The 12,397-nt window shown below is 37.8% G+C and overlaps 1 protein-coding gene across 9 annotated transcripts in view; it reads right to left on the bottom strand.

The window, feature by feature from the left end:
- Nucleotides 1–6,648, bottom strand: part of otofa (otoferlin a) — a 73,137-nt gene extending 66,489 nt beyond the window's left edge. For 8 of the 9 annotated variants that reach the window (XM_008397637.3, XM_081602222.1, XM_008397650.3 and 5 more), the window contains exon 1: nt 6,242–6,647. In XM_008397637.3, the coding sequence (XP_008395859.2) occupies nt 6,242–6,323 (82 nt within the window). In that variant the 5' untranslated portion in view covers nt 6,324–6,647. Of the gene's footprint in view, nt 1–6,241 lie in introns of all 9 variants that reach the window. The other variant, XM_081602223.1, reaches the window with a different exon arrangement.
- Nucleotides 6,649–12,397: the final 5,749 nt, after the last annotated feature.

The raw sequence follows: 12,397 nt of genomic DNA, 5'->3' as shown, positions 1-12,397 counted from the left end.
TGCTAGCATCACGTCCACGGAGCTTACCTTTCCAATTGGACGAACTCCCACCGTCTGTGAAAGTGAAGCGCTGCTGATTTTACATGTCGCCATATCTTATGACTTATGCAGCGCTATTATTTTACTGACGCTCAGAGGAAACCACTGCGCATGTCTTGGAGCTCCGCGTGCGGGTAAAGGGGGAGCCGATGGGTGACAACAGACACTAAGTCACGTTATTGCTTGGATTTTACGGCGCCACCTTAAGTCCCTGAACTTCACATTTTAACGGAAAAAAAGAGCAACGCAACTTGGATGTAACGAGTAACGCGACACTTTTGTAGAAATGTAGTGAAGTAGAAAGTACAGATACTTACTGTAAAATGTAGTGGAGTAAAAGTATTAAGTATCCATTATTAAATCTACTTAAGTAAAGTACAGATACACAAAAATTGTACAGTAACGACGTACTTGTACTTCGTTACTTCCCATCACTGCAGTTTTGTAATCTCCTGATGTATTAAAGGTTTTCAATGAAAGGCTTAGCGTGTGGATTCAACTACAGAAAGAAAACTTGAGTAAATTTACATGGTCAGCGTCCACAAATACACAAAAAAAGACATGCACAAAAGGTTTATCTCAGTAAATTAAGACATGAGTTCCATTTGTGCTTGTTTGTCAAGTTAAAAGTATTTATTTTAAGTTATTTTTGCAGGCATTAAACATATTATCACGTTTATATTAAAAACATTAGTTGGTTCTTCATTATTTTTTAGTAAAAGTTATTAAGTGCCACCTTTGGAGTCCCATGGTATACAGGACATATATAATACGGATTTTTAAATTAAATATCACTTCCCACCATGCTGAGAAACTAAACTATTTTATAGGATAGTCCAAACATTCTTAAAAGGACAGAGGTCAAAACCTTCCAGACTGAGACAAGTTTTTATTTATGTTTAGATCTTTGTACTGTTTAAATGTATCCAATTGTTTTTAAGTTAGAGCTTTTTAGCAGTTAATTTGTGGAGGTAGTCGTCCTTCTTCAATATTTCTACCACATTCTACAATTTATTCCAGCAAAGACTCCGAGCATGATTCTACCACCCCCATGCTTGTAATTGGTGGTAGAGTATTTTTAGATTTAAAAGCCTCACTTTGACTCATCCAAACGTATTTTGTTTGCTATTGTGGACAACCAGCTCAGTCTTTGTCGCCTCTCCACATAAAATGTTCGTCAATTAGAATTTGGCTTGTTTATGTGAATTTCTCAGATGACAATGATCCCCATCACAAACTAAAAAGAAAAGGAGAATCTTCACAAATTGCAGCCGGATGTAGAGACGAGCTGAAAATGGTCCAAAGGTTTCCTACTCTGTTCCCATGGGGACCGATATTGTGTAACATTAAGGTGTGTCCCTGCTCCAGCACAGCTGTTTCAAATGGCTGAATGAACTCCTGAGCTTGCCATCAAGTTTTCCAGCGGCTGTTAATGAACCACTCATTTAATTTAACGTGAGCTGAAGCAGCAAAACACCTATAACCTTCAGGCCTGGGGCTGTAAATGGTCATTCTGGGCAGCAGCTGGCCATCACGTTACACGGTGAGTAGAACAGGTGCGCTACATGCTGAGGCAGTCAGTCCTCAGTGCAGCTGTCACCATTTTACTGAATTTCTTTACTTTCCTTTCTATCAACTGTGAGCTGTGAGCCAGAACAGCTTCAAAGTAGGAAGTGATTCCTGTGTTGTTCTGTAAAAAATGTCTGACAGAAAAGTAGCAACAGAAGTTAAATAATTGCTTATATTCAGTTTACTGAGTCAGCAGCACAACTTGAAATCTGTTTCAGATTAAGTTAATTTGTGTCCACCTGTGAATTATTCCAAATATTAAAGTATATTTCTATATGAATATCATCAAAAGAGAGAAGGAAACCCTTCAGGAAATTGGCTACACCTTAACCTTATGAAAACATGAAAGAGTGACCTTAAGGAAGCTTTTTACACCCACCATAAACAAAGCTGAGCCGTTTAAGGTTATTGCTTTTTAAGGAGTTCAGAGCAGTGATTATGTCCAATGTTTTATTTATAAGAGTGTAGAATGCGAGACTGTTAAGTAAAAAAATATTGTCTTTGACTTTGCAATTTCTTTTATACTTCAAATGCTCTTATACATTTGAACCCCTCTCAACAATCTAGTTCTTCTTGACAGACGCTTTCCTGCCCAGACAGGAAGTTTTCAGAGCTGAAAGCACTAAGGAAACTCCACTGACAGGTTTTAGACAAAGGCATGGCTCAAAATAAAGAAGAAGAGGTAGCCAGTCCATTCAGAGACACACACACTCACACATACACACATCTAAGGGTAATTTAGAACAGCCAATTAACCAAAAAGTCATATTTTTGACAAGTTAAGAAGATGAAGCACCCTGAGATTTATGTGGAAGACGTGCAAAGTCCAAGCAAAAAGACCCCAGGCCAGGACTCGAAAACAGGACCACAATGTTACAAGGCAAGACTGTTAACCACTGTTCCACCAGGCAGGCACTAGTAGTAACCTACAAATCACAGTCTATGCCAAAGCAGGATAGTTGTAACTGGCCTTGCATTTAAAAAGAAACCTGGCAGTATGCAGCTGCTTCTCCCTGCTCTTCTGAGTGCACAAGACTAGAGTTACTAGAGTTATCTAAGTTATACTGCAAGACAGAGCAGCTTTGGTTGGTAATGTTGCACACAGAAGCCTTGTATCTTTTCACTGCAAATGCAGCTTGGATGGCTCTGGAAGTGAGCTCCTGTACCTCAGGTATCTTTCTTGCTGTTCTGTCAGCTACAGGAGAAGTACTGAAAACACAACATGAGGAAGAAGCAAGTGATATGATGTGACAGCAACAAAAACAAAGCCAGGAGTGTGGAAAAAGTGTGTGCTAACAAACTTTTCATGTCCCATTCATATTCTGAAACAAAAAATACTATCCCTTTCAGTTGTATTCTTGTTTGTTATGCTCTACTGAGACAAAATGTGCAAATAACTCAAAAGATCATGTTGATGTACAACCCTGCAAAAGAAAAAGACAGTAACCTGGCTACGATGAGAAGGAACATGTATTGGTACAAATGATGAGAAATGAACAAAGAATGAGTGGTCACCTGTGAAAAAGAAGAAGAAGAAAAAAGAAATAAAAGGACCAAAATACATAAAGACACACAGGAGGGTAAAGCTAACTGAACAAAGAGAAGGAGCAGTAAAACACAACCATAATAAAAGCAAGATATACCAAACAATGCAGGGGATACTGATTAACCACAACTACATCTATTAAAATCTGGGACATGTTGTAGTCTAACAAACAAACAAAAAACACTATTTAGACAACAGATCAAATCAAATTACACAACAGAATGACACAAGCCTGATGACAGAAATAAAAGGAAAGGAGCAGTAATGTTGTTTCAAGCAATCAAAATCTAAAGTGGAAAGTCAGACCTCAAAGAAACTGCAAAGCTGTAATCAGCCAAGTCAAAGCCTGATTGGTGTATCTATTGAAAGCATTAGTTTAGGGGAGACTGGACTGGACAGAATAAATCTTTTAATATTGTTCCTAATCCAGCTGTCTCATGTCTATGCCATCAATATCCATTTTTACTCAATTTAACCTTTTTGAAAATCAGTGACAAGAGCAGAGAAAGCAGGGACTAAATCCAAAAATAATTAATAAAATAGGCAAACATCCACACAGTAAAGTGTGTTCTTCATATTTTATCACCTTATACAAATGTTGTAATAATGTACACCTAACTTTTAAAGCTGTCATCTGTCAGAACATTTTGTAATGGAGCCTTGAAAAAGTATTCATATACATTCTATAATTACAGAGCCACAAACTTGGGATATATTTTCATTTTAGTCTCAGCATCCATACAAAAATGATGCTGCCACCATTATGCTTCACGGTCAGGATGGTGTGTTGAATTGGTGGTGTGTATTATTTGTCTTCTGCTGCACTGAATATAGAACAAACTTTGATCGTTTTTTCATCTTTTTTTTTATATATACCAAATGCATCTTCTTCAACATATTTGTCACGCCTCCTACCTGACTTGTGGGATACTATATGTATAGTGTCTGATGGCTTCAAAAACTTGTCAATAGATTATCCCACATGCACGTAAGCTTTCTGCATCTCCTCCAGAGGTACCACAGACCATTCTCTGCTTCTCTGGTTAATACTTTCCTTCCACAGGGTGTCAGTTTATGTGGGTGGCCACATCTTGGTAGGTTTGCATCTATTCCTTTTCTTCATATTCAGATGATGGATTAAATTATGCTTCATAGGATGTGCAAAGTTTGGAATATTGTTTCCTAACCTAACCGTGTTTTTAGGTTTTCCACAGCTTTATCGCTGACCGTCCTCCTTGGTCTTCATGATGGTGTTTCTTCACAAGCAAATCTTTAGAAATATTCACGTAACAGTTGTATTCATACTGAGATTAAGCTGTCCATGTAATTTATAAGGCGTTTTATTTGTGTTTGTCAGAGTTCAACTCTCTTCAATTCTTTATTTGTAAAACAGTGGGCATCATGTATCATTTTCCTACCACTTCACTGTGATGTACATACAGTTAATGCAAAGTAACACACAGTCATGTGCTACTTTGTGTTCATAAAATAAAACCCTTAAAATATATTAATATATTGTAGTCATAATGTGGAAAAATATGGAAAAGTCTAAATATTCATGGCACATTACCTTATCCTTGTGAAACATTTAGAAAAAAAATGAAGAAATTTGCAACCTGGATGATGCTAAAAACTTCCACACACACAAAAACACTGGTGACGTTATTTGAAATTATAAAGAGATGAACTGAAGCTACTAAGCTGACAGTTGTGCCACGGAGAAAGGAGCCCAGAGTCTAATTCCTGACAAGGATGACACGGTTCATGTAATATCTGTACCCAAGCGAAATCACTGCGGCACAGAGCCTAACACCGAGAGGCATGCTTTTCTCCACAGCGCGCACACACGGCTGTATGAACAGAGCAGACGAAAGGACAGGAACTGGATGTGGGTTTTGCACCGTCCTCCACACTCTAACATGATGACACTGGGATTTTTAAATCAGAGTTGAGGAGGCACTAAGCACCTGTCAGGGAGCACTGATCACTGTCCAAGGTGCTGAAAGATGCACTCCTGTCTCCTTATCTCCCAGACACAGAGTAACACACTGAGGAGTGAACGAATACACACTTTGTTAACCTTTTCCTATGCACTAGAGCCGAGGTGCTGTACATGTGTACTGTACAAAGCGACAAATGAGAAAGAGCCTGTTTTTGTACATAATAATGACAAAGAAAACCTGTTATATAATCGTAATGCAATCTGCGGTTCCACATTATGTTTTAGCATATTTTCACATTGTCTATAGAACATATTTGATCATTTTCTTGCACTGACAACAGAACACTTTGACTCTTTGCAAAGGCTTCTTTTTTATCCTTGAACATTTTCTTATGTTCTTTAGTTACAGCTATAAATCTCTATGCATTTAATTGCAGTGCATTTAATGTGGTAGACCAAAGCAAAACAGGACATATCTGTGAGGTGGACGGAAAATTACGCAGTTTTGTAATGTTTTACAATTAGAAGTTCAGAAAAGATTGTGTGCATATGTTTTCACCCTTTTTACTCTAATGTCCCAAAAACAAAATCCAATTGCATTCGGGATGATCCTAATTAACAAATTTGGAATTTGTAAATTAGAAAGCCACTGTTAGCAGAAAGCCCTAAAGGGTCCCACCTGCAGTTTGACGCAAGTCATGAGTGGAAAAGTGGGGGCAGCATCATGCTGTGGGAATGGTTTTGTTCAGCAGTAGGGAAGCTGGACAGAGTTGATTAGATTATATGGCAAACTTAGAGGCTGCGAATGTCTGGGGAAGAGATTTGCTCTCCTTCAGGGCAAAAATACCAAACATTAACTCATGGGGAGCTAAATACAACACTCTTTTCAGTTTTTGTTTTTTCTTTTTTGTAAACTTTTATTTTGGAAGCTTATTTACTTCCATTTAGCAATGATGCACTGCTGCGCATACGTCTATCAGGCAAATTATTTGCAAAACAAGATATGTGAAAAGGTTCCAGCAAGTTGTCTGGGATAGAAAGCCTCTCGTTTGTTATGCCCCATTGCGTGACACACTCGAACTTAAACTAGGACACAACATATTATTAAACACGCGGGGTTCAACATGCAGAAATGTTGCTCCTACCTCTGAATGTAACTTTCGCAATCCTGTCACCTTTCCCTCGAAGGTGAGCCACCGTCTTCAGGTGAACCACTATAGACATCATCAGTGCGTTTTGGCCGAGGGGGAGTAATTTTTTTTTACTCCGCGCAGATAAAACTTGAACCGAATTGGTGCAATCACTGATTTAATGAGAGCCTCTGCTCCGCTCTGGATGCGCTCCGTCCAAAAAGCAAACCCCTCTCCCGCACCATGGGCTTTTATATAAGACAGAGAAAGAAAAATAGAAGGAGAAAAAAAGAAAAGATAAAACTGAATTAATCACAGGCTCCAGTTAATATTTTCTCCGAACTCCGTGCATGGTCCCTGGCTGCCAGTTTCTGTCATTTCCGAGCTGGCGCTGGATTTTACGCTGGTCGAAGCGCAGGAAGGGCGGGGGCGGGCTTCACTTCCAGCGGGAGGATGCTGATGCTCTAATTGCAGGGTTAAAAGCAGAGGCAAGGAGTTCAAAGGAACAGAGCTTATACTCTTTGTTTTATATGACTGTCTCTTTGTTTTATATGACTGTAACTATGTGACCAAATAATTGGCTCTTTATTGACTTACTGTCTTATTTACAAAAACTTTGCTTAGCTGACACAAAACGTTAAATCTAAGTTCATAAGAGAACAAGAATAACTCTTTGATATTGTGTCTCACAACAGAAAGCTGTGTATAGGTTTGGTGACTGTGAAAATAAGTATAAATATGCAGATAAGCAAAGATTAATCATCTATCTTAGATTACCATGCACGTGCTGCAGGATCCAATATATGTTCCCTGACATTACAGTTGCCAGGCAACTATGTTTGCCCCATGTATGTGTCTATAAGCGAGTTAGGAGAATATCAGAGGTCAGAGGAACAAGGTCCTTCTCTGGCTAATGGGCAGCTGCTGACCTGGAGACTGGCTGGAGCCTAAATAAATCAGATGAAACAACCAATCAGGCTGACAGATGTTTCAAAAGTCTTCTTTAGCAAACAATCAAACTCCTGGATGAGGCTGAAGAGTAAAAAAAAGTGAAAGAACAACTTGTTTGATGGGTGAGAGGATGTCCTTAAATTTTAGAGAAAAGTTATTTTAGAAACTGTAGCGATATAATAAATATGTAATGCCGTTGGAGTACTTGTGCACATTAAAAAGCTAATTAAGCTAATTAAGAACTACTAGAAAATGTTTCTCTGTATTACTATGAGGAGCTAAACTGCTGAATAGTTTGAATATTTTACTCAGGCAATGCCCAATCATAAAACAGTTCAAATCATCAGACAAGCATAATGGTTATTGTTGCATTTAATATATAAAATAATTGCTATTGTTATCATTGGTGTTTTGTTGTTTCTGCTAGTTTTTCTTTTTACAATTCAAACATAATACGGTTCTTGCTGCCATATTTAAATATACATAGATACCATATTGATAGGTTAGCTATTAAATGAGTGTGTTATATGTAATATATTTAAGGTTTTGTAGGCGATGTGAAGATAATGATTAGGAATATAAATAGGTTTACACTTCCACCCACTCCCTTGAATATGTAAAACAAAAGTTTTGACATTGTGCTATATGCTGAAGATATTTCTGTTCTTACTGGAAAAAAGACAAATGTAATGTATGCAGTAAAGAATAGAAAATCTGGAGGAAATGACACTTTCAGAAAATCAGAAGTTTCTATGACAGCACATTGAAAAGGAAATGGCTGGTTTATTGAAGGACAGTAAAATAAAAATCTGCTTGGAGAAGCAAGTAAATAATGATAATAGAACTTATATTTCACATGATTGGAGACCCTATTGCAAAGACGACCATAATGATTAATTAACAACAGAACTCAAGAGACTGATGGCAGTAGGGGATCTGACAGAAGAGTAACCAAATCAAGGCATATTTACACTGAGAAGTCTGATTACAGAATGCTACATTGGTCAGTAAGTGAACATATGAAAAACAGCTGGGAGGGAATATGACACTTTTCTTGTACATGTTTTTATTTTTCACAAATCAGAAGCAGCAAAGCAGGTACGAACATTTCTTCTACTGTGTTTAGGTCTTTGAAAAATGAACAACATATTGCCTGGTTGATCTCAGCAAGTATAACGTTCTGATAAATATGATAAGGCCAGACCTTCAATAAAGCCTTGAATTCAATCACTGAATCAAATAAAAGCCCCTGCAAGCATCCCCACAATGGAAAGGGAGCCTGTATAGATTGAGTTAGCTGGAGAAAATGAAAAGATGATTGACCTTGATGATATGAGAGATCTTGTCATGAAAACGAAAGAACTCACTTTTTTAGTCTTAAAAAGTGAAAGAAAAACTGATTGTTAAATTGCTTTTTGTAGCATTTTAAAATTATGTATTATTTTAAAATAACCTGTCAAAAATATTTTTATGATTTTTAGAACTGAACGTCAAAGATTCAACAAGAGTTTATTAATTTCCAACACAAATGTGCAACATCCAAGTGAATATAGTTAGAAATAAAGTTTTCTAACATAAGGCATAAAAATGTTGTTTTCTAATGTTGTTTCTGTGTACTGGACAAGTTTCAGGCAACGTCAAAGAGACATCATCCCCCTTTTCTTTTGAGAGTCACAAAACAAAGACAAGAGCATCCTGGAACGGCTGGTTCACCACCCAGTCATTTCATCAGCAACAGACCTGGTACGATTAACAAAGAATTGTGTAATAGCAGCCTCTAACAAAAACAAGGGTCATGTCTAAGTAACCTGCATCATAAAACCCATAAATCAGTGAAACTGCTAAGATTCCCAACAACCCCCTCGCTTCCCCATATTTCTGCAAATCTATGGAACTGGAAAGTAGAAGTTATTTCCTTTTGTCCTTTTAGTGATCTCATTTGTTTGTGCAGGAACACCTCAGCAAATTGGAAAGTAAATAATTTTAAAAAGTGCAACATATAGGTAATATGTAGACGTGCAGTACATAGAGTTATATATTTATGGCGATAACTGATGTTAAATTTGATGAGTATGGATTCTAGCTACTAAAATCATTAATTTTAGTTTCTCAGAAAAGTTGAATATTGCTTTTTATCTATCCAAACAGACATGTCTACTTATGGAAACATAAGTCCATGTACTGCACAGCATATGTTGTCAGGGCTCTTTCTTAAGTTACTTAGTGGAGGAGACCAGCTTGTGGCTTTGCTGAGGTGCTATGGAGGCTCCGGTTGCACTGACAGTAGCCACTAGCTCATCTGCATCCTGGATTTGGTAAAAACCCGGCGGGTCTACATCAGCAGTTGATGGTGAGAACATCACACTGGGCCTCGAGGTAATTAGACGTGCCTTTTCACTCTTCCTGGAGGCTCTCGGACCTTGACTTGCAAATGAAATGCAAAATGTTCTCTGGACTTGAAACAGCTGAGTAGCAGTCCAGTTCTTTTTCTGTTTCTTCTGTCAGTGTCTTGTTGTCGGGAGAGTTTTAACACAAATAACAGTAGCAACGGACGCTCTGGACATATCTGTGTGTGGTGAAGCACTGACTCCAGCACTAGCCCAGTAATTTGTGAAATGTCCTTCAACTTGATTTGATTTTGCTTCACTCTTCTCTAAGGGATGTTGTTATCCCACTTTCTATTATACATTTTTCTACTACATTCGTTTTCCTTCCACTAAACTTACCATTATTATGTTTGGATGCATCACTCTATGAGCATCGATCTTTTTGAGCAGAGACCTTTTGTCTCCTGGTGGTTGACCAGTTTAGTTGTTTTTCCCCATGACTGTATGGGCCTTAACAATTAAAATTATACTCAATTTTTGTTGGTGTATAATAAATTTGAGCATAATAGGTACACCTGCGCAACAGTGTTTTTGCAACAAGACGTCTTAAGAGTATTGCACTGAATTTATTCGATAATTAAACTATGAGAGTCTTGGGCTGTAAAAAAAAAATAAAATATGAACACAGATAAATAAAATGCAAAAACAACAACCCATAGTGTTCCAAAAAATAATCTGTTATAAAGTTACATGAGTGAGAAATAGATATACTAACAGAAGAAACAACACCAGACAAGGCATGTTTAAAATGAGTTCTCAAATGGGAAAGATGTGCACTACTTCTTTTTTTTTTGACATCCAAGTGAAACAAATGTGACAAACAACAAAAAAAAAGAAAGAAAAGAAAACCATATTAAATAAAATGTTGATAGAACTGGAGCACTCGCTCTGCTTTAATGCCTACCTGTGTAAGCCTTCCTGACAGCCACCTTATAAATCCATGGAGAAGGCTTTTGTTATCAGCACCTTGCCTCCTCATTTCGGGGCAATCAGGATGACATGTCACAAACAGCCTCAAGCATGTGTAGAGCAAGTCCGAGCCCTTTGCAGCCTGTAGACTGAGCTGGCTGAAGCGATACCTCTGGAGGAATGCAGCTGTCTTCACTCAGTCTGTTTTTGTGTGAAGCTGTAACAAGGTTTTGGCGCTTTTTTCCCCTTTTTTTTATTTATTTATTTTTTTTTTTTGCTGCTTTGCAGAGAAACCACAAGACAACCATCTGCTTCATTGAGAGTTTTCAGTTTAAAAATGCATTACGTTTTTGTGCTGACTCATGCATTATTTCGGTGAGCTGCAGTGCAATTTGTGTGCGTGCGGCTGTAACACGGTGCTGAGAATCAGAAATGAGGTAATGAAAGGTACGGTCCTGAGAACAGAAGTCGTTATCTCCTCGTTGCTTTTCTGTCTGCGCATCGTCTGCTTCAGAAATAATTACAACCAGCGTCCCGTTGCAAATACAAAGTCAACAAATCAAAACAAGTTTTTGTCATGTGTTTTTTTTAGTCAATCGATATGAATGTTAGATGTATATTTTAGGATTCAATCTACGTGTTGCATGTTAGAGTGGGGAACAAAAACCAGGACCTCTGGAAGCTGAAAACCTAATTATATTGTAAATCAATGTGAAGCTTAAAGTCTAAGTTGTCCAAGTTGTGTCCAAATTCTCAGTTTTCTGACTGCTTTACTTCTGAACCACATTTTTTTTGTAATCTTTATATAAACTTTTCTTGACTTCTCAACTGAAGGAGATGTTAGAAAGAAAATCACCTCCAAAAAGGTTTCTTTGTAGGACCAATAGAATAGAGTAGAATAGGCAAATGACTTTTTTTTAAAAAAAAAGCATGTAATAAAACATTTCAAACTGTTAGAATGGGTAAAATGTTGCACAAAAATGTTTTCGTACAACATATTGAGTCCAGATTGTTATCACATGCAGAGATCGGGTTAGATTCTTGTCTGGGAGCCTGGACCTACAGCGGTGGTGTTTGCAGAGTCTAACTACAGCTGGCAAGAATGACCTCCAGGATTTTTCAGTGAGAATCAAACTTCTGTGGGTTTATTATGTTTGTTAAGCGTTTCCTGGAGATAATAGGAGTTATTTCCACAAAAAAATGTTTAACTGCTTCGCCATCCTCAATCACCTATCCCAGCCTGGTGAGTTTCATACCAAGGTCAGATGCATCTCACTCGCCAAGGCTGACAAAATCTAGAGTTGTAAACCTCCCGATTGTATAACAGATGTTATAGGACCTGACCCTCCTCAAGTTGTGGACCAATCACTTTTGCTACATAGCATCACGCGAATACTTGCAGGAGTTTCTGATCTCTATTTCAGAAACACTGATGTAGACTAGAGCTGGAAGTGATTTGTTTCCCCCTACAATCCATCACCATCTATTTTTGCTTTAGCTGCATTGAAAGGCAAATAAATCTCCCCCAGACTGTATTACAAAATACAAAAGCAGACACCAGTACTCATCCTTGTTTCCCTGTTTAATACAACCAACAATAGCGTTGTCATAAGAATATTTCAATTAATGCCATGTCTTTGAATTGTTGTTAAAATCTGCTGAAGAGGTTGGAAATAGCAAGTGGTGGCACTTTTCCCAGAGGGGCATCCATGATGATGATGCCCATCAGGCGGTTTATGACACAAATTCTGAATGAGCTAATAGCGCCATCTTCTGGCTGCAGTTGAGGAAGTGTTGACAAAGAAGCTTTTCCGCACTATGTTTCCAGTAGTGAATTCTTCTCACCTTCTGAAGAGGGAGACATTTTCATAAATATGAACCTCCGCTGGTTTTATTATTTGTCAGATAGTAAGCATAGTTAAAT

Source organism: Poecilia reticulata, chromosome 21, assembly GCF_904066995.2.
Source record: "Poecilia reticulata chromosome 21, P_reticulata-male-v2, whole genome shotgun sequence".
In the NCBI taxonomy this organism is placed as follows: Eukaryota; Metazoa; Chordata; class Actinopteri; order Cyprinodontiformes; family Poeciliidae; genus Poecilia; species Poecilia reticulata.
Note: the sequence above shows the minus strand (reverse complement) of the source record. Positions and strands in the feature narration are given on the sequence as shown.